The sequence below is a fragment of the Scatophagus argus genome, chromosome 12 (assembly GCF_020382885.2).
Source record: "Scatophagus argus isolate fScaArg1 chromosome 12, fScaArg1.pri, whole genome shotgun sequence".
Taxonomy (NCBI): domain Eukaryota; kingdom Metazoa; phylum Chordata; class Actinopteri; family Scatophagidae; genus Scatophagus; species Scatophagus argus.
Window position 1 is genome coordinate 8,389,214 of NC_058504.1, and position 22,590 is coordinate 8,411,803.

The window sequence follows — 22,590 nt, forward strand, 5'->3', positions numbered from 1 at the left end:
CCCCCCCAACACACATACACACAAACACACAAACTACCAACTGCAGCCCACTCACCTGTAACAACATCTCAGTGACCTTTGCTTAATGCCTTTCGGGTACCACACTAGAACCCATTCGCACAAACAACCTGCAGGTCTGGCTGTGCCTGCCGCTTCTCATTCACTCGTTGCTACATGGAGATTGTTAAGAACCACTTCAGACAGAAACCTTGAAAAGGGGAAATAAACAAGGCATTGTCTGTGAAGGCTTCCACGCAGATCACCTCACACTCCTGAGCTTGTATGGTTTCTTATCTGTGAGATCTAAATTTTTTATCTCGCACTGTTCGGCAGTCTGAGTCGTCTTGTGATGTGAGAACAGACCAGCTGTCAGGAGGGATATTGGACATAGTAGAAGACAGCTTTTCAACATGGTTTGCTTGCAGTAACATTTCGTTGAAAATCAATGTGCATTTCAGCAAGGTGCCAGGTTGCTATGTAACCTATTTTTACAATCACTGAATGGGATCCGAATGCAGAACGCAGACACAGGAAGTTTGGTTAAAAACAATAAGATTTATTGCAGGGGTTTTGCAATGTTAGAAGATGGAGATAGGGGGAATGATGTCTGGGGATTTGCAGGAGGGGAAGAGAGATAATGAAAGGGGCTGGAGCACAGCTGGCCTTCAGCAAAGTGAGGGTGAGAGCGAGTGGGAACGGCAGGCTGACAGGAAGGCCGTTGGGAATGCAGTGATCATGGGGCACATGGAAAAATGATGTGTGTCAGTGTGAAAAATACAGAAACAACAAAGACTAAAAATGACGAGGAAATTAAGGGGAATCAGAATCTGAGACGACCGCAGTAGCTAAAACAATGAACTGGCAAAGAATGGGTGACGAACTACAGGTTGGAGACCTGGTAGAGTGAGGAAGGTAAAGACATGCAGGGAGAGATTAGATAACACAACAGGATGTGGACGTGAAATTTCAGGGTAGAATCTTTTTGCTGTAGCTGCATGTTGAACAAATACTCTTTTGACAATGTCATATTCCAGAAATATTATTAGAAGACGTGCTAAGACAAGACTATGTTGTACTTAGGGATACTTTTTATAAAACAACTAATGAGCTGTAGATTCAGGGGTAAAGGTTGCAACCTTTCCAGAAGCAAACAGCAGACAGTTAGCAAACACATTTGGCACAAAAACTGCACAAAAACTTGTCATAGGGTGATATAAAGTTGTGTTTATAACATGTTGTGCAGCCCCCAGGAGGCCAAATAAATCAATATTTCAAGTTTAAAATTCATATTTTTGATGGCCCCATATCTGTGTGTCTAGACACAGGGCCAGCCACAAACGGCAGACAGGATAAAATGTGTGCTTCAGCTGAATTCACACAAAATCCGGCAGTGCTGCACCTTCCCACAGGATTGTTTTTTTATACTTTAGAACACAACCACTGTGAAACAATCACAAAATATTTTATTTCTCTGATTCACTGCTTTCTTCGAGCTGACGGCTCTCCCTTTCTCCATTCACTCTGCAGCTCGCTCGCTGCTGTCTTTTTACAAACAGCCACCGACAAATCCTGAAATTAATGTTTAATAATAAGAAAATTATCTTCCACCTCCAAGCTCAAATCTTTGAAGCTAACACTTAAGCCACTCTCTGTGTTTATACTAACAGCAATCTTCTGTGTGCGAGGGCTGAGGGATGGGAAAACACTTTTCTCTGACAGCTGAGTGCGAGTTTACATTTTAAAAACACAGAAAATACTGTGGTGGAGTACCCCTTTAAGAGGACCATTGCATGCGGTTGAAAGCTTGGGAAAATAAAGCATCGCAATGGCTGTGGCGCGGAGTATTAGCTGACTGAAACCATCAACTTCTCCCTCAAAGAGCAGAACCTTTTCCACTGTACTTAACCATTTGCTACACATAGTCAATTTGCTAACACAAGTGTCTTTTATTGATCTGGCAAGTGGACTCCAAGTTAAGGTTTGGTGTATTTTAAATACATTTTGCCTCTTGCAGCTTTAATATCACAATTCAATTCAATTTCAAATGTATTAGAAGTCTTTGTGACCACATGTTTGCTTTTGAACAGACTGAATGTGTAACATAAACTGAAGCTTTTCGTATGTGCTGGCCTTTTATTTGCTCAGTCAGTGTCATATGTGAACTACATACAGTTTCTGTGAATTGCTGTTCAGAAAAGCTGCAAGAAATAAATTATAAGAAACAAGTCCACTTTACCCCCGACTCCCCTGCCCCTGCATATTCACAAACAGAAATGTGTGATGAAAATAATGGGAATAAGCACAAAAACAAATTCTAATTATTATCGGCGTTGCACGGAGGCAAAAATATCGTGTTGTGTTCTAAAATCTTCCTCTTATTGCAGCATAAATCACACCGCAAGTTTCCCAGTGTACTGAAGCATCTATAAGTATCAAAAGAGGCCATACAGAGGCTATTCATTTCTATTTTCAGAATGCCAATTATGGTGCACAGCAGCAGCTTTGGATATTGAACCAGCTGAAGTCAAACTGTTGTAATACATTATTATCTATTTCAACATGGTACGGTGGGGAGATTCTCACTGCTGGATTTTCATCACAAGTGATAGCCTGCTGAAAATGTAATTCACTGTTTTAGTATAAATCAATAAGCCTCAAGAATCTATTCCCCCATTCCACCTTTATGTTAATATAAAAGAAATGCTCAAATAGAACTTTAATTCACCACACAGACTTTTAGACTGTTTAATAGCCCCAATTTTATCCATAACTGCCCAATTGACACTTAAATTTCAAGCCCATCTTAATTTGGCTTCTCTTGACAATTTCGAGTTCTACTTCTCTTCGGAGCCAAGGCTACTGTGACCCGCGTTAATGGAGATTTATAGGCTAGTGCCATTCTAACAGTGATCTTCTATTAAGAATTATATCCCATTTGATCATTATTGCTCTGTTCTCTTATCCCCAAAAAGGAAAGTCGTTGCTATATGGGATGTAAGTGTATTTAAATGTCCTGGATACTGCATCCAAGCAAGCAGATACAACACATGTTGTAAATGTGAGCAGTGTAAAGTGAAAGCTAATTTTGTGTTAGAGCCTTAGAGGACATTCAGATGTTTCTGATTCTGGGATATAAATCCTGACGGACTGCCATCTGAGTGTATTCATTAATCATGCGTCTCATTGGCGAAGCTCTGATTTGCCACTGAGACAGATGAAGATGAACTCAGCAATATATTTCTCATCATAACACAACCCTCACATAAATATTAATAGCATCTTTTCAGCTGGTGGGCATGAATCATTTTTCAGACAGGGAATTTTAAGAGCTATCCATGCATGTCCAAGAACAGTACATAAGCAAGCAGTTGTGATAAACAACACTGCTTTAAGGTAACAGTGAAGTGAAGGCTTTAACTGTACAGGAGATTATTTTTTCCTCAGGCACCTTCTATCAGTATAATAATGATCAACTCATTTGTCTTTGCAGCTTGTCAACACACATATTTTAATTGCACAAGTGATTGTTATCCAAAAGTTTAATTTAGTACCACTTTGTTTATAATATATCAATTTATACAGCCGTCATTTTAGATGTTATTTTCAAGGTAACCTGTGAATACAGTTGTTGTTGTGATGTAACTGTGTAAGTGGCTGATATGGGGAGTTAAAAAAAATATTCAGCTTTTTATACCCAAGCACAGCTGCTGTTATCACTATTTTTATATGAAATGTAAAGACAGCTCTGCAGTTACACTCAGCTCTACAAAGCATTTTAGCAACTTTCAGCTCAATGTTTTGTTTAAAGCTAATGACTGTAAAACTGTCAGTTGTCTTTGGTTCAGTTTTACTGATCTCATCATCCGATCTAAATGTAGAAAAACTAATGTATGCTACCAGCCCAGCACCAAACAGCTGACAGACAAAGGAAACAAACAGCTGGTGAACATAGATAATGAATATTGAATTAAATTTGTCAGGTGGTTACAAACACAAATCTAAATGAATGTAATTTTGCCTCTGGGTGTGCAAATAAGCAACTGTTTGCTCACATGTTCTCCATGAAAACTTGATAAAGTAATAGCATGTGAGTGGATGGTTTTCATTTTGCTAACTTTTGCTAACGTCCTCTCTCCTCATGTGACCCAGAAATCATTTTCCCTCTACCATCATGTAGGATGTCCCAGTTCGTTAACCTCGAGGAACGAGGAGAGAAGACTCTTCTAGAGACACTTAGCACAAGTGTGGCCTCACTTCCCTCACTCGCATCCCTTCCTTGCATCTCTCTTTTTCACATCCTTGCTGGGAAGAACTAAGACACAAGGAGGAGAAGCAAATCAGACACTTAATGCCATGAAAAACACCCATCATGTTTGCAACTTGTTGTGCTGCCCCCAAGTGGCCCAAAAAAAACAACAACAAGGAATTCAGTTTTAATATAAATTTGCAGATTGTAGTAAGTATGTATATGTAATTCAATAATGTTTTCTGTTTGATTTATTATTTTTATTTTCATTCAGAAAGCGAGTGACATCTCGTGCGTGTCATCGCCTTCATTCAGCTTGTTAGCACAAATTGACTGTACGTTTGTCAAGATGAATGGAATTATATGTTGTGTTCAGAGTTGTTACTTATGTAAATTATGATTGTTTTATAACAACCTGTATAGATGTGGCAACCTAACGTCACTTGTAATTTCAGCCAATTTCTGTATCTTTCTGAAGCAGGAAATAAACATCCGCATTCCACAAAACTACAGCTGTTGTGATTTTATTGCAAACCTGAGAAGTACGTGTCAACACCAGACCTATTTTCAGACTCCCTGAAAAATCTACGAAATTTGGGAAGTGACCAGCAAAAATAAACAGAGTTGCAATGATATGTTCTATTGTGGTTTGTGTCATTGCAGGTATATGATCATCAGTACAAGGCTGTGTTGGATGGTGTAGAGACAGACAGTGTGATGGAGATTGACCCAGGTCAGCGCATTGAGATCTTCAGAATGGGAAATGGAAGCGAGGAGGTTCTTGAGTTGCACGACTTCAAAAATGTGAGTAAGAGGTTGAACAGGCTCAACGCTGTAATTGTATTTCCTCTTCAGCGTAGGAAGGACTACGATGTTCACTCCTGCCCTTTTCAAATAGGTGGCAGACAACATTTATCCTTTGTAAAAATCAGATTTTCTTCTGCAGCAACATTTTATTTCCCTCTTTTGTCACTCTCAAAGAAAACATGTGACAAACCTTTGATGCAACTGGGAGACAAAACAATGGAAATTAGACTCTGAGAGGTACTGAGATCAAAAAGGCACACATAATCACTAGCTGCATTTCACGAGATGGCATGTCTTTAATGCACATACAGCTGCTCAGAAAGAAAGATTGTTTTTTCACTAAAAGGCTCCTTTTTTTCTGCTAATTCTTTACAGTAACTTAAAAAGGCAGACACCATTAAGGAGCCCATCCATCTGCATGGTTTTGTTTCTCACACCTATTTCAACCACATTTTTGTCCCCAGCAGAACTCATTAACTTTCCTTTCATTCCTAAATCCTGCTTGAGTGTGCAGGAGGTTGCACATGCTGCACCTCGGAAAAGGGAGAGTGCTGCTTCACTGGGTAATGAATGCTCTTATTCTCCAGCTTTATTTACTGTGAAATGTTGGGTTGTAAGGCTGAACGTTACAGGATACACCTCTTCCCAAACTAAAACACCTGCATTGAATTGTTATTATTTTTGTTACAATGGTCTCTGTGAATCTAAAATGGTTATATGATGGAAACCCTGCACAGCCCCGGAAAACTTTAACCTGCGCAATCAATCTCTCTATTTCTTCCTCTCTCTCTCTCTCTCTCTCTCTCTCTCACCATTTCCCATGAGTGTGTGTGTTTTGGCTTGTGTGTGGGTGTGTGTGCGCCCCCCACACACACGCACAGGCATAAACACACATGCCTGTTGCTTATTCCACTTCCTATTAGTGAAGCACATCCCCTGAGGAAATTTGTTTGATTCAGTGCTCCACCATGGAAGACTAAGAAACAAGCGAGTGAGCCGAGTAATTCAAACTTTATTGTGACTGTGAAGGGAAAAGTATACAAAATGTAGAACAGGTAGTGGTAGGTTGTGTGCACTTATGTTCGAATAGAATTTTCTAATACAAAAAAATGGGATGTTGCTTGTTATTACACGGAAGAAAGCTACCTATGAAACAGTCTCCCTCAAGGCTGGGGACTGCGTGAGGAATGGAAAATGAGGGGATTGTGTCACCGGGACCATAGGTGAAATCCATTCACTATTGTTTCAAGCCAATACCACATTCATTTTATCAAGAGAGAAAGCAAAACATTGGAGGAAGAACATCCGGAGAGAGAGATCGACCCTGGTCATTGTTACATTAAAATAAACTCATCATAAATATCCTTGACATGTGAACAAAAGCACATTTAGGAAGACTGGCCTTAAACTTGTTCTGAAATTTTAGTTCAATAAAATTGTTTTGATGTTGCAGCACAAATTGATGTACACATTTTAACTGTACACCAAATGAGGTTTAGTCATGCTTCGACAAGAAAATGCTTTGCTGAAAGTTTATTTTAGCCCTGAGAGACAAGTGAGAATGAAATGTGTTTCATTTTCTCTCTGATCTGATCTGATTTCTTTCCTGTGTTTATGAGATAAGAACAGCTGAAAATTATGTTAATCTCATATGTTTTTATTTTTTTATTTATTTTTTTTAAAAAACAGGTAGAAAAAGGTGATTTTAGCACTCATTTAAGCCACAGGAGGCTTAAGTGCAGCACTACCTCTCGTTCTAAATAGCGCTGAAAGCATTCATGTATTCCTCCAAGTAGGTTCTAATTTCGCTATGCAGTTTAAGCACAATTGTGCACAGTATGTTAAATGGGTGGCTTCTTTGCTTTTTTATTTTTATACTCAATATGGGTACTCATTCATGTAGCACCGTGTAGCATCTTGGAGGGGCTTGTTTCATTGCTCTGTGTACTACACATACATGCTTGTAATGATAATACAAACTCCATGTATCCATGTATCCTTGTATCCTTGAAATAATGTTCTGTAGGTGTTATACTATTTTTACTAGTCTCTCTCTTTCAGATAGCCTTAAGCCACAAGGATCTGGTGGTCAGGTGGGATTTAAAATAAAAAGTTAACCTTTCTAACTTCAGCTGTACCTACACTGTGCTGCATCAGTTTCTCAGTGCAAATAATACAGAAGCAACAAAAATCCCCTCTAGCATTCATCTGTCCAAAAATTCTTTGGAGCTTTTTTGTTATTGTTGTTGGCTGCAGGAAAACTTCTGATGATGCTGAGGTTAGCCTGTGGTTAGCCTATGGCATTTACATCCTGCTTAGATTTTGATGATCTACCATGATAATGTGGAAATGGTCATTAATGATGTGCAAACTGACTAAACATAACTATATCACACTATATATTATTGTATATCATATGTATTATTATATAATTGTAAGTTAGCTATTTCATGAGTAAGAAATGTTGTTTAAATACATAAAATGTTGATGATGTTGATATTATTATCAACCATGCTAATACCTGCTGATGTTACTTCAGTTGTTTATTTGCAGAACATGAATGATGCATGCAGATGTTTGTTCTCTATTCTCATGAACAGACGCAGATGAGCATCTTGCGCATGGATAATGCAGAGTGAATATTTTATCATTGTTTGTTAAAATGACATCTCTTTTCCATTCCTCATCCTTGTGTTAATGTGCCTTTCTTCATTTTCTGATTGACCAACCCCAGTAATCACTGTATCTCATCACAGCGTTGCCCTCTCGTCTTCTGCTGCAGCTCACCAATTCAGTAGACCTAAATTAAACAGAAACTCGTTACAATAAAGCCTGGCATAAATATTATGCTTTTGTGCTTGAGACTATTACAGCCCCATCTTTTTTCCGCACAGATGAAATTACACGGGGTAGATTATGACAGGCATCACTTTGTATCATGTCTTGTGCTGCTGCTGTATCTGGTTTCCAGAGTGACGGCTCCACAGAAAATGTAGAAACAGCACCCACATGGTCAAGTTAACCTATTCAAAGGAGATGTCATAGCAATCACCATGTTACTGTAATTAAATTTAGATTGAATCAAGTCCATTTTCATGGTACCACTCATACAATTTTCAGTTGATACAATTTTAAAGCAGCCGTGGCACATGTAGATCCTGACGTCTGTTCTAATACAGCCTGCTGAATGAGCAGCTCTACTCTGCAGAAAATAAATTGGATACAATCTGATCTACTGAAAGTCTTTCAGACTTATTCCGGCTGAATATCTTAGATTAACAGAGAATGGCAGCGAGGGAATTAACAGATCTTTCTTGCCTATTGAGGCTTTATGTGTCAGACTGAATAGAGCTACAGTCCACATGGTGGAGGATCATCAGTGGAGCTGAAGAGAGTGACTCCACACTTGACTGCGCAGATTAAGAGAGTGACAGGGACCTATGACTGCCTAATTCAATGGGGGCACTCTCTGTAGAAAACACTTTATTCTCAGCAATGTCACTTGGCTCTCCTGTGCGATATATCCTGCTATAAAATATAATACAGCCATGGTGGAACACCCCCACCTTTTTACTTCAGTTCAGTTTGAAAGCAAGAGCTGTGTTCCAGGAGCCAAGCAATCATCAATTTTATACTATACCAAATGAAAAAAAAAAGATCAAACACACCTCTTCTCACTCATTAGGCTTAACTTCTTTGACTTTTTTAAGAGCTTTGATTATCAGCAAAAAGCTGAGCGTTTTAAAACGATCGCCCCAGTGCTTATGGGATATCCACATCACAGAAAGCTAATAAATGATACATACATATGAATTTCTGAGTGTCCCTTCATTTCTTTTTCATTTTTCAAAGGGCATCACTGGGATCCGGTTTGCCGAACATCAGAGGTGCTACATCAGGACCCAAACCAGGAAACTACCCACAGTGGCAGAGGTGGAGGCTGAGGACACAGAGTTACTGGTACGTCTCCTTCGTCAGCCGTCTGTACCTCAGACTCTCTGTAGTCCTACAGAGGCTGTCATGCATATTGTAGGGAGATAACCAGAGTTGTGTGAGCACCACACAAATCCTCACCCTGTCCATCTTATTCTATCTCCCCCACCCCTCTCACTGAAGAATTAACTGGGGTTTGTGGTGTCTGTGAAACCGTCAGAAAGCTGCCCACAAACCCATAGCCTCTTTGTGGCTCACATCAAATAGTGTTTGCTGTCAATCTTGAGCCAATATTAATTTTTAATCATATCCTCCAAAGGCTCTATCCAAATAGCCTAAAGGGGGAAGGGTGCAAGAGAGGTCTGAGTTAGAGGTAAGCCATTAAAATGGTATTTTTTTTTTAGAAATGATTTCTTTGTAAAATTCACAAGGCTGCCTCTCTAAGTTTAGAGTGGTTCATTTTTTTTTCTCTTATAGTTCTATGTGAACTTCAGCAAAAGGAATGGAAGACATTCAATCAATCAAAATTCCCAATTTTTCAGTGTCACAGTGCAATTCACTGAGTGGGCTGTGTGTTCAAAGAGAAAATCCTTCTCTCAAATGTCTCTTCTGCTTCCGTGCTCTCATTTACATTTCACATTGTAGCTGGAAAGAAGTACAGTAGCTGGCAAATATCCGACGCTCTCCACTCACAGCTTCATTTTTAAAAACAGACTAAGCCAATTGTCAGTCCAAGCGGTCCCAGTCAGTTTTAACTTTAAGAACACAAGCTGTTACGCCCAAAAACCAAATGCTGTTTTGTTTTGTTTTTTTCCCTCTCATCTTCATAATGTCTGATCCACGTTTACAGATGCTAATTGCCCAGGCAGCACCATATGCCCATGCCATTTCTGTCTTTTTTTGTGCACTGTGAAGCCTAATTGGCTTAATTCACAGCTCCAGAGTGAGTCATTTAAGGCCAGGGAAGTGGGGAAGTGTCTTGGGCTTATACCAGGTGTGTTGTAGCAGTGGTTTACATTAAGTTGTTCTCATCAATCACTGGGAATAATCATACATTTTTACAATCTTGCTTTATGAGATGCCACTGAAATGCATCCACCACGGAGCCTTAAATCAATTGTCATGATAAGCGACACATAGTAAGGCAGCCAAACAGGCAGTTCTTTATATACTACTATACTACTACTGTACTGCCAGGATTATATCCACAAGCAACATTTGTTCAAGTTTTTGTTTCACATGCTAAGGTGGTTAAGTTGGATGGTAGGTGTTCAAATTGCAGCATTTGCATTCAAAGTCCCAAGGGTGATTAGACTGAGGCAACAAATTCACTTCGGTATTAATGTTTTTGTGGCTAGAAGCCAATTTTGGAACCAAAATGATAAACAGATGTATTTTGAAGTTGAAAGATGTTTCTCTTATGGCGACAAACAAAAAACAATTCAGGTGGCAAACATAATAGCTGTGACAAAGTAATATATAAACATAATTTCTTAGCACGTGGAGTTCATAATGTGCACGGATTGTGGGAGAAAGTACCTGGAGAAAACCCATGCAGGCACAGGGAAAACATGTAAACTCCCCACAGAAGGGCCCAGACCCCAAACTTGAACCCAGAACCCCCTTGCTGTGAGGTGATACTGCTAACCACCATACCACTGGGCCACCCAGCCAACTTACACCTAGCCCATACACAGCGATAAGTTGTGGTCCATAGGTGGTGCAGTTCTGGTATCCAGAACACAGGCCACACAGGACCATGAGCCATACATCAGCCAGAAGTATGGCTCACAAATTTGTAATGATATATGACTGAACTAATAAATGAAATCTAGACATTTCTGGTGTGCGCTAGAATTTTAGGTTTATATTGCCACTTTGTTCCTGCAGCGTGGAAGATGAATGAACTCCCAGGAATAGTGTTGTGAAAAGAGCCATTTTCTGTTGACAGATAAAACAGCAGAGTTGATCTTCTCTGTTTTGTTTTGTTTCTATGATTTGTTCCTGGACATGGGGGGTGGTGGTTCCTCACATTAGACTGTGGCCCCCTGACCCATCTTCTGTGAGAATCCACCTGCATAGGACCCTGGAGAAGATCAGCACGAGTTCGTCCTCATGTGGTGAAATACATGAAACTCACAGGAGTTAAAGCCAAGAACTAATTGCTCCTAGCTTAACCAGCCGCAGGCTTTCGGAAAACAGGGCCCAGAGCAGCCACTGCAGGCTTCAGAGCTGAGGTGAAAAACAATGGCAAAAATTGCGGAAAAACTGCAAGCTGCTGATAAGGAAATGTAGTCCCTGCGAGGGAGAGCAGGTGACAAACATGAATTGTTTGCCAGGATTTTTTCCTCCCTTTTCAATTTGCCTCCTCTATGAAATGTCTAAGGAGTAATCCCTGAGCTTCATTCCTGTTCCCCCAGTCTGACACAGAAACCATCTCCTGCCTCCCTCACACTCCTTAATATTGTCAACAGATGCTTCTTGGTCCATTAAACAGCCACTTAATATGGATGACCAAAGCTCACCCAGCAACCCTAAACCTCCCACTCAGACAACAACTGCGCACAGAAAATCAGCGTTCTGAAGAACAACACCACAGCAGAGCGTGTGATTCCACACTACGGTTTGTTTTGTGTCATATTTGTCTGCAGATATCTGAAGATATGAACTTAATTAATAACAGGGTGGGAAATGATGCATAAGGCCTGGTCAGACAGGAAGTGGCAAAGCAAAATCCAGCCATGGGTCGCCAAAAAGTAGTGACTACAAGTCAGGGCTAGTTTGAAACTTGTGAGTTTGGTGAATTATAGCTGTCAAAATGTTAGCCAGAAAGGAACATGCTAGTGCTGATCACCACGAAAACCTTAACTGAGCTTCTCTCTGTTTCTATCCAAGATAGCCAGCTTTCTGCACTAAGTGTCCCTTAGCAAGCTCACTAACAGGGGACAGTAAGTTCAACAGTTAACCGTCCTTCTTTTGCGGAGCATTTTGAACTTCAGCAACTACAAGCTTCCTCTATTTTGGATTCTCTGGCAGTCTGTTCCCTCAAAGGTCAGCACCGCAAAGACAGTTTGCTATTTGTCAGTGGTGCATATTTGCATGTCAAAGTTCACCAAAGTTGAACTTAACCTCAAAAATTTCTACAGATTTACTTTGCACACACTCACAAATCCACTTGAGGAGAATTGATTTTTGCTGAAATTTCACTGTTTTAAACGCTGGTGTGACCGCACCTTTGGTGTCCTCAGGCTAGTGGCATCACTCTGATAAGCTGCTTGAATGTAGATGTCAACTAAAATCCATTGCCTGGTACACTGAATAATAACAACCCCCTGCCTGTGTTATGTGCAGTATGTGAAGGCTCTTGGGTGCCATAAGAAAATCTTTGTTGATCTCTGGCAAACACAGTATCACTTTAAGCAGTGTGTCATGTAGACAGTGTTTCCCCCCTTGGGACATAGTGGCAGGAGAGGGTAAATTCATTAACTACAGCACAACCGGTGTATAATTAAGTTGTGCACAGTAGGCGGAAAAAATACATACACCAGGAGCAGGCCGCACAAAACAAATTACCATCATTCCCAAGGTTCAATACTTGATAAAAGTTGCTTGTGTTCTGGTAATATATCATTTGTCAATAGCAAAATGGAAAACTCTTTCAAAAGTGAGTGTGTAAACTGGAGGATTGTAATCATGTTGTCTTTGTGCTTGTCAACTGGCATTTAGAAATCCCTGCCCCATGCTAAAATGCTGACCTTTACCACTTCCCCCCCAGGCCCTCTCCTACAAGTTATTGGAGTCGTTTCTCAACTGTGAAGTCAAAGTCATGTTGTGAGCCCCCTGTCGTGACCTCCATTTACTTTCCAGAGAAGACTCACTTGGCTTCAGTGGTTAAGAGGTCCAATTAGAGAGTGCTGTTTGTGTTCCTCCAGTTTGATTTTAATTTCTGCAGTCACAAGAACGGTGTGAACACCCCTCAACAACCCACTCCCTGCCCAGACCACCACAACCCCGCTACACCAGTCCTCCAAGTCATCGTTAGTCAACTGACCGGCTCTCAAAAGTGGGGGAAAGTGTGTCAGAAGCTTGGGTAAAACACCTCTTGCGCCCAAACGCAAGCCTTGTTGTGACAGAATGTGCTTAAGTCTTTCTCTGCAGTTCCTTCTCTGCAGGTCACAACTGTGACAAACAAGAAGCAGCATGGAAAGTGAAATTCTAATTCAAGTGAGAGTGACAGGAGTGAACATGAGGGAGGGAGCACGACCCAGTATAAATGATTCTTGCTCCTACTATAGCCCCAGGATTCTACGTCAAGCTTAACTAATGTGCAATTAAGCTTTAGACTGGGAGAAAATCACCTTGTAAAAACATTTGTCAAGTGAACTGTTTTTCTGTTCTGGGTTGCTAATTAACACGGGAATGGGAAGAGGGGTTTGTTTGTGTGTGTATTTACATATACATGAAGAAAATAAATATATCTACTGTTAGGGGAGAGCATTACCAAATCCCTTTAATATGTCTCTATTAGACAACACTGACATGTAGTCCCTATCATTAAGCAATAATAGTTTACTTTACAGCTCATGAACTACAGTACCAACAAATTAAGCTCACTGATAGTGCTGTGTGCCAAGCGCGGCATCGAGGTGGAGGGGGGAGGGAGGGAGGGAAGTGGGGGTGGGGGGATGCAAGGCTTTATTGTGTCTGTCACATTAAACGATATTGCAGCCACACTCAGAGTAATGAAGACCACTTCTAAAGTCATTTAAAAGTCAAATCATCACTGTCTGTGAATTTCAATGATGTATAATAGAAAGAGCATGCCGGAGGCTTGAGAAGAGAGTAAGAGAGAGAGAGAGAGAAGGAGGAGGGAGTCAGGGCAGTGGGAGTCAAGAGTCAGGAAGTTGCTGCCCTCTCAGAGGAGAGAAAGGTGATAGATAAAACGATGAGGCTGGAGTTGTTGCGTAGCTCAGGGGAGAAGGGTACAAATGCAGTACAATGCATGTGTGGGGGCCTTATCTTATATACTTATACATACATATATATGTGTGTGTGTGTGTGTTTCAAGCAGGTGCATGATACCGAGTCCATGGATATGAAGGTGGATGACTCCCAAGTGTGGGTTCCTGCTGAGGAGCCCATCGTTAACTCGGCCTTCCTCTCTGACTCCAAGATCTGGGAGATTTGCCAGGAGCTGCCCATTCACTGGATCCATCCCTCCCTTCTGAGCGGTGAGAGCAGGGGGCACCTCTGCCTCTAAATGCAGACTATTAACACTCTCACTGGAGGACATTCCCACAGGCCATATGAAGGTCTGCGGAGGCCACAATAGTTCCCAGCCATATTAGCGCCCACCCCTGGATACTCTCTGTGTGTTTGGAACAATGAGAGGCTAATGGTCAGTGTGTGAAAGAACCACTCATCTCCTTTATGAAGGTAGCATAAAAGTAGTTCCGCAATAAAAGATTTATTCCAGTAAAAGTACAAGGTTGTTATTAGTTAAATGTGCTCAAATGTATCAAAAGTAAAAAAAATATTCATCATGCAGGACAACCTCTTTCAGAATGTTTTAATATATACTTACATAGACCTGCACCCTGCATAGAATAAGTCTTGATAGATAATGACGAGATAATGGATGAGTGGATTATTGGATTATTCTTATCACCCGTGCATAAACATATAAGTAGAATTTAAATGTTGGGATGCTGATTTTAACTACTTTAGACTGGGATCACATTATGTTTTGTGCTGCACAAAGTATAGATTATGTAGTTATGTGAGTGTTGCTGGACAATAAGATATTTCACATGTTGAGCTTCTCACTTATTTCACCATATGTCAGTTACTGTATCGAGGTATCGCATATACTACAGCTAATATAAACCCACTACAGTACAGATGAAGACAGTCCTCTGAAATGCACTGGATATGGAGTAGTGGATAGTTACATTCCATCACTTCTGGCGGTCTTGTGGAGATTTTGCATTTTAGGGATTTTTCTCAAAAGGATGAGAAGCTTCATTTGAGGATCTGTGGAAAATTACTGTGTTAATATAACAACAGCAGCTACACAATTTGACAGAAACATTAAACAGCTTGGAATGAATTCCAGTGTATTTCTCCTAAATGTTTGTAATTAACATCAAGCCACTGGGAAAATAGGGTGTACAAGCCAAAAATTTAATCTGAGAGCCTCAAACAATAAAAAATCTGTTGCAAGTGCGTAAACATCTCCTCTCTTTGCTTGTTCTCCCTGTGGGTTCAGAGGCTGAGGTGGAAAACGTGGACGCCCCCGATGCGGAGGTCACAGGTCAACGTTTCGCCCGCGACGTCCTGGACCACGTTCCCGTAAATGACTATGTAAGTGCGCCCCTCTGTACCATGTCAACCAGGGACCACACCACAAGATACAGTAAAGCGATTTCAATCAGTTCCAGCTCTGCCTCGACTCTTTCTGCATATAAATCGCTCACTAATTGATGTTAAAACTGACTTTGTGCACCAGAGGGCATAGCAATTGCTCTATATATCTGTTTAAGTAAGGCCAGTTCATTGAAGACTCCCTTAATGTCTCTCCATTAATTGAGAGGAATATCCAAGCTTTCAAAGGCAGCAACTTGTGCCTTAGAGCACCCAATGGTTCCTCTTTTTTCCACTTCCCTTTTTCTGACGCAGTGGAGAGCACTGTAAAAAACAGCACTTTCAAGGTCACTCATTGCAGCACATATAAATTTATTCATTTATTAATTATCAAAGCATGTTAAGAAGAAGGGGTATATTTTGGTGTACTGCATGTAAACCACTTAACACTGTATGGTTAATTATCCCTGACTTTAAGGGAAAATCATACAGAGCAGGACTTATGCACTCATACTAACAGAAATGAAATAACAGCTGCGCACTAAACATCCCGGGAACATACGCAAGTGCAAAGATATCGGACACACACGCGCACACACACACACACACCAGCATATACAGGTGAATAGCCACTAAAGCTAAATCCAAGGATAATGAGTCAGGCTCCATCTCCTCCTCAGAGCTGTGAGAAACGGTGAGGAGACACGCCGAGAAATGAGACGTCCTGTAATGTTGACATTTATCAGGCCCGTTGCAGAAACACCCCCCTGCTCAACTCCTCAATTTCCGCTCAGCTTCTCTGTCTTCTTCCTCATCGTCTGTGGCAGGAGATGCAGTGCTATGCAATTAAAACATTCCAGGGGATGAAAAACTCGGCTGTCCTTTTGAAACGTTCTGCCTCTATCAGCTGAGTTATGCATACCACTGCAATCCATTCCAGCAGCACATCCAGGCTCTGTTTGTGGGTCCAGTGATAACAAAGGCCTTTGTGGCCAAGCGGAGGGCAGGCAGTAGTCTGTAATTGGGAGTCTGAACTCTCTCGCTCTTTCCAGTGGGATGCCACATGTGTTAGCCAAACCTTTTTTTTTTCCATTCAGAACTCATGCAAATGTGCACACAGTCAGCAAACCAGCAAACAGCACACACACATTCTGCGACTCACACTATTTCCGTTTAAACCTACAGCCTTTTCATCTATCATTCTCTCTCTCACACACACACACACACACACACACACATACACGTACGCACGCCGAGTCAGACACATTCGCTTAATTTGCGTTAAGTCTGACTTTCAGTGCCACGTCGTCCCACATCTGTAGAGCAGAATAATTGTTTGAGTCCTTGTGACGGAGGCTGACAGATATATGAAACTGACCTTCGCCTCTGCTGCCATGTCAGAGTGCAGTGTGTATCACAGGTGACCCTGGAAATTTCAAACTGAATAACTACCACCTGACAGGGCTGAAGGAACAGTACCACTGTCCTTGACCCATATATCAAGAACTGACTTCTTATATGAATTGACTTCACACACATACACGTGTAAATATGTTTGGCGTGCGTTTTCATCTGCAGTAGTGTTTGCATTGCATGTTAACTTGAACCAGCCTTACAAACCTCTGGGAGTCACATTCAGGGTCAGGATGGTTGTTCAGGCATAACAGAGGTGCGGAGAGCTGAAGGAATTCAAATCCATGAATGCAGGCTTTTTTGTGCCTCTAGAGAAATCTCTACACTGAAGCTAAAGCTCCTTATCACTTTGGTAAAGCGGCAGAATTCACTGAAATACACGACTATCGTTTTATTCAATTACGTCCAATTTCATTGTCATTCCACCTGACTGTAGAGCACAGCGAGATGAGAATCTGAGATCAGGACAAGTAGCAAAGCAGTCTCATATGTTGCACTGTCCTGTACCTTACATGCAAAACTCTTTGAATACAAAGCAGGGTATGAAACAGAAATGTTATCTTTGCTGTTTTGATCCCACAATGAATGTGATGAGCTCTACTATAAGATTTAATAACACACCCAGGCATGTGCTTCAAGCTCATGAAAAGCAGTGATCAGCGTGTGTGAAATAACACCAACAAGTGTGCAGATTAGAGGAGTCGTGCTTTGATTCATTACATCTTATTGAATGACTGACGCTGTTTTCTACTCTGCAGACTCATTCATATCCACTGCCTCATATTATGCACGGAGGTGTTTCTGTGTGCGAGTGTGTGTCTGCATGTGTATACGTGAGCCTGAGTGTGTGATGAAATCAGATGCAGCAAGGGGGTAATGGCTTTTACTCTTCATTAATGCTGCTTGTTTTTGAGTGACTGCCTCAGATTTCCCAAGGTGAACCATTCTTATCACCGTAGCATCCCACTAGAGACGGCAACTCAAAGCCAAAGTGATTAATATGTACCCTCCGTTTTAAAAGGATAGCTCTGATTAATTGTCTTTAAGGTACAATGCCGCCTATTGGCTGTTTGTTTTGATAAACACAGCATCATTTGAATAAAATATTTTCTTCATTTTCCAAGTCGGAGCTCCAGATTTTGTAACATTCCAGTTTCGGCTGTGAGGAACAGATAAGATTATCATTGGTCCATTGATAGCTTTTGTGTTGTTTCCATAACTGATTGTTTCCTGGAAGCTGATGATCTGAAACTTGACTGAAACAATAAATCATTAAAAGCCTACCTTTGCTTGTCATAGTAATAAATCAAAGCCAGCTATACTAGATATCATCTGTCGAAGCTTTGCTATGTGTTTTAAGTATGTCTCAAGAGTGTGTAATTTTACTCAATTTATCATATTTTCTATGAGTCATCCTTAAAGTGAAATTTACTGATGTATGATTGCAGTGTGCCAGCTGCTGCAGAAAATTAAACAAATACAGTGTGTAAAATCACTGTGATGACTGACTTATGGATGCAAGAAATCCCCTAATTCCCATGCTTAAATGTAGCGGGGGACGAGAAGGACTCAGTTGTGCATTCCTGGGGGTCCTGTCCTCTTAAACAATTTCCACGCATTTTCTGTTCCCAGCAGTGGATGTGTTTTGTTCTGCACTATTGCATGTAGCTGAGTCACTGTAAGCGCATTGTAAGAATTGTGCCAGTTTATCCTGAATGTGAAGTCATCGACTTCTGGATCTGAGCAGTTTGACAAGACAGCGTCAGATTGTCTCTGGGAGATTGAAATGTGGTCAAATGCATACTGAGGGCAGTTGCTACCTCCACTTGCACGGTGAGTTAAGTGGCACTTCTCCGAACCCCATTTGGAGTTGCTCTTGATCAAAGGCATGGCACTCAGCCCCCACGAGTGTACGAGGGCATGAACCAACCAGCACAATGGAAAAATCCAAGGGCCATTAATTCTACCCAATTTACCTTTCGTTTGGGTTTCATTTAGCCCCTCTATAAATTCAGAGGCAGCCAGCAAGAGCAAATGAAAGAATCCTTGTTAGGCGATCATTACTCTGCTAATTGCTTTAGGAATGTGCCATGCACTTAAAGTCAAGGTCAGAGGGAGGGCGCCAAGACGTAGGAAGCTCTAATTTGAATGCTCTATTGGAGGAGGGGCTGCCATTTTGGTGCAGAGTGTGGGCTTCGGTCAAGGGAGTTAAGAGGGCAGAGATGAAAGAAGAGTGTAATTATGCTGGTAACTACCAATGTTAGAGTCCCTTTGATTAACGATAGCACCGGTAGAGGGGCTGTGAATGCTGGATTCAGAGATGGAAGATTGGGCAGCATGCAGTCATGCTGCCTCTGGTATAATAGAAAGGTCAAGGGTATTATATCATGTTTTATGTTCCTGGAGCGTAAATCAAGCTCACTCTCTTTCCCATCGCTATCTTGATCTCTTTGTCACAGTCATCAAGCGTGGCACAACTTTGCATTTTCACAGACATCAAATGTCATCTTTCCACTCTTGTTTGGTTTTTACATAAATTCTGCTAACTTCCGAGCAAAACAGGCTCATCAATTCACGCCATCCTCCTCCCCTTTTTCTTTCTCTCCTGTCCTTGCCTTCGCGAGGACTGGCATTTGTCATGTGTGTGATTGTAACCCTGCTGACACCTGTGTCCTCTGCAGAGAGATGTTGGAATCGAGCTGGATAACCGACTGGATGACCACGGCTATTGCTGCCAGCACTGTCGGCGTGGTTACCGCTACTGCCGTCGCTACTACGAGCCCCTGGGTGGCTTCAACCCGTGGCCATACTACTACCAAGGAGGTCGAGTCATCTGTCAGATTGTCATGCCATGCAACTGGTGGATTGCTCGAATGCTGGGAAGGATCTGAGGAGGGCATGCGCAGCATGGGATTGAAATTGTTTGTGGTTGTAAGTGCAAAGTTTCATTACGAAACAGAATTCTTGTGAGACCAAAGCAGTTCACTGCAGACAATTATTAACCTATCAGAAAGTTGGCCCATTGAGGTTTAGTCGATCTATACAGTCTAAATGGCATTTGAAGCATTTTGATTCTTTCGCAAATTGCATTGGTCGTTTACAGCAGCCTAATTTTCTTTGCTTATCTACCCATTTAATATCCTTGCTATTTGATCCTGTTGAATGGATGTAATTTAGTTTGGAAGATGTCACCAGAAACTAATCTGCTCTAAAAGTACTTCAGCCCTGTTTATCTTCACTTGGTCGTGCATTTATTTTTTGCTTCATGAGTTAAAAAAAATTTGCCATACTAACACTGTGTATGTAATGAAATGTACAGACAGTGTAACATTAGATAGTAATTTAGTCATTTATGTTACACACACACACACACACACACACACACATGGCTTGTTGTTGACTGGCTTGTTGCATCACACCACTTCTATCTGTTTGTGGTGTTATGTTAAACTAAGGGGGTATAATTAAAGATGCACAGATCTCAGCTGTCTTTTGTGATGTAGTTACTGTTGTGTTATCCTCCATTGTTTTCCCTGTTGTTGCCAGCCATGGAAAGCTTTAAATAGTGCTGCTGTTCAAACAGTTTCTTCTTTGCTGAGGCGATTTTAATCTGTAACACCACATCTCAGTCTGTTGAGCTGAAATAAGTCATCTGCAACTAAAGGATAAGCAAGCGAGATAGACATTTGTAATTGATGTTCTGTCATCGGAATAACAAGGTACATAAATGCCCAGGAGTATTCGAGCTATGTGAGATATTCGAAAGTTAAACAGAGAGACAAAAGTGGAGCACTCTTGTTGTCACAGTTTGCTTTGAGGCCCTCTGTATGTTTCTACTGTATCTTTTTGCTTATTTTTTTCCAATTAAAATTTTATTGTATGAATAATTTCAGTTGTCCTACCATATGAAACAACGATTTCCTTGAAAGAAATTTACACTCTGGGGCATTTGTGTGAAAGCTAATGCAGTGTGGTTCTGAGTGTGACTCATGCAATTCATAGCATAGACAGGCTTCTGTCTCTCTTCACCATTAGTCCCACTGCTCATTAGCACAAACTTGTGGTGTCAGATTAAAGCCTCTTGACAAGAAAAAATAGACATGTATGCTTTTATTGTTTTTATTTTATAACCTGAGACTCTTTTCAGTATATGATGCATAATAATGTAGTGCATTGCCTGCTTAGTAAATCTTGATGTTGACTCATGTTGGCTCAGTGTGGTGATAATGTCAGTGATATCAATAATATTTGGCAGCAAAACAGATTTTGTGAAAAAGGAAGCGAAACATATCAGTGCATGTAAATGTTTTATGGATATGCTCATAAATGGAGTTCAGACTGCAACCATATTGTTATTTTTAAATCAATAATGTCAATAGCCCAAAGCAACATGTCAAGTAAAAAATAGTGGCATGAGTTAACAAATGCAATAATTGCAAACATACTTCAAATAAACTGACAAGTGTACTGCAAAACCTCCAGGCATTTCTGAAAAGTTCATAAAAACACTGTTTATATAATTCAATTCTCACTATTTCCTGCTTATCACATCAAATAGTTGAATGTTTATTAAAACTGATGTATTCAGCATGCTGGTGTTGCTGCTGGGAAATTTGTAAGATGCTGTTAGTTGTCTATCTAGTGAGGTCTCTGAGGACTCTGAGGACTCTTGTGTAGTCGTGAGAGTAAATTGCCATGGAAGCCCTGAGAGTCGTTCTGAATGGGATGGCTCACCCCAACTGGAGAGGCTGATACAGATATTACAGCTGGCTCTCTGAAAGCTCCTCATGCCTGTTGGGACAAAAGTCCAATATTAACCATGAAAGTCAAACTTTAAAGTACAAACGTCTCACAATTAAAAATAATCACGGAGGAGACCGAAAAAGACACTGGATGGTGGTGATACTGCACTCACTCTCATATAAGAGCAGAAAATGAATCACTGTCCAGTTGTTGCATCCTGCCAAAAAAAATGAACACATCCATGTCTTGGTATGCAATAAAAAAATCCCCAGAGGTCAATGAAAACATCTTGAGAAACCATTAAAATCAAATCCACTGCAGAAATCTGCAGCTTTTGAAGCTATTTTCTTTTAGTGTTTATGGTTTCCTTTTTAAATATGCAGCATTTCACAATGTAAATACTCTGTTGTTAAGTCAATTAATGTAGCTCAGTCAACGGGATATTTAATGATCAAATTAATGCAGAGAGGAGAGAAAAACAAGTTTAGCTTGCTAAAGGATGTTTTTCCTCTGAAATCAGCTCAAAATTAACTGATCTTAGATTATTATTCTAGGGCTCGTTGATACCCCATTCATTTGTACAAATAACAGTTAATTTCCTATTGTACCATGTATTTTGTGTTTTAGTACTGTCTGCAATTGATGAGGCAAAGCTGTGACAGCAAACTCCACTCTTGAAGACCAGACTAAAAGCATATATCATCTCAAATGAAGCCTTGCACAATTGTTTGCGTCCATTTCATACACTGTCTGGGAACACCCCCCCCTCCAGCACTTGTTTATCACTGTTTTGATGAGGAGAGGAAACAAGATCGACTACTCTGCCGGATAAAGACAAACCGAGGGTCTAGCAGGTTAGAGCAGTTCAAAGCATTTTGCCTAGAAAGGCCTGAGGATTGGTCACTATCATCGAGGCTCACATGTGAATTAATTCCCTTTGTTACTTATCAAAAATGCAGGGAACCTTCACTCCCAGCTGCTTATTTTCATTTCAAAAAAATCATTCGTTCATTTAGATCTGTGAGTTGCTATTCTGGGGCGAAGGAGAGTAAAAACCAATGTATGTGGACTGTCTGTATTTAGAT

General features: G+C 40.8%; 1 protein-coding gene across 2 annotated transcripts in view; it reads left to right on the forward strand.

Annotated features, from left to right (window-relative positions):
- tnmd (tenomodulin) overlaps positions 1-20,967 on the forward strand; it is a 43,871-nt gene extending 22,904 nt beyond the window's left edge. Inside the window, exons 3-7 of one of the 2 annotated variants that reach the window (XM_046406704.1) lie at positions 4,910-5,050; positions 8,906-9,013; positions 14,055-14,217; positions 15,255-15,349; positions 19,444-20,967. In XM_046406704.1, the coding sequence (XP_046262660.1) occupies positions 4,910-5,050; positions 8,906-9,013; positions 14,055-14,217; positions 15,255-15,349; positions 19,444-19,653 (717 nt within the window). In that variant the 3' untranslated portion in view covers positions 19,654-20,967. The remainder of the gene's footprint in view (positions 1-4,909; positions 5,051-8,905; positions 9,014-14,054; positions 14,218-15,254; positions 15,350-19,443) is intronic. The other variant, XM_046406705.1, reaches the window with a different exon arrangement.
- The last annotated feature ends 1,623 nt before the right edge of the window (positions 20,968-22,590 follow it).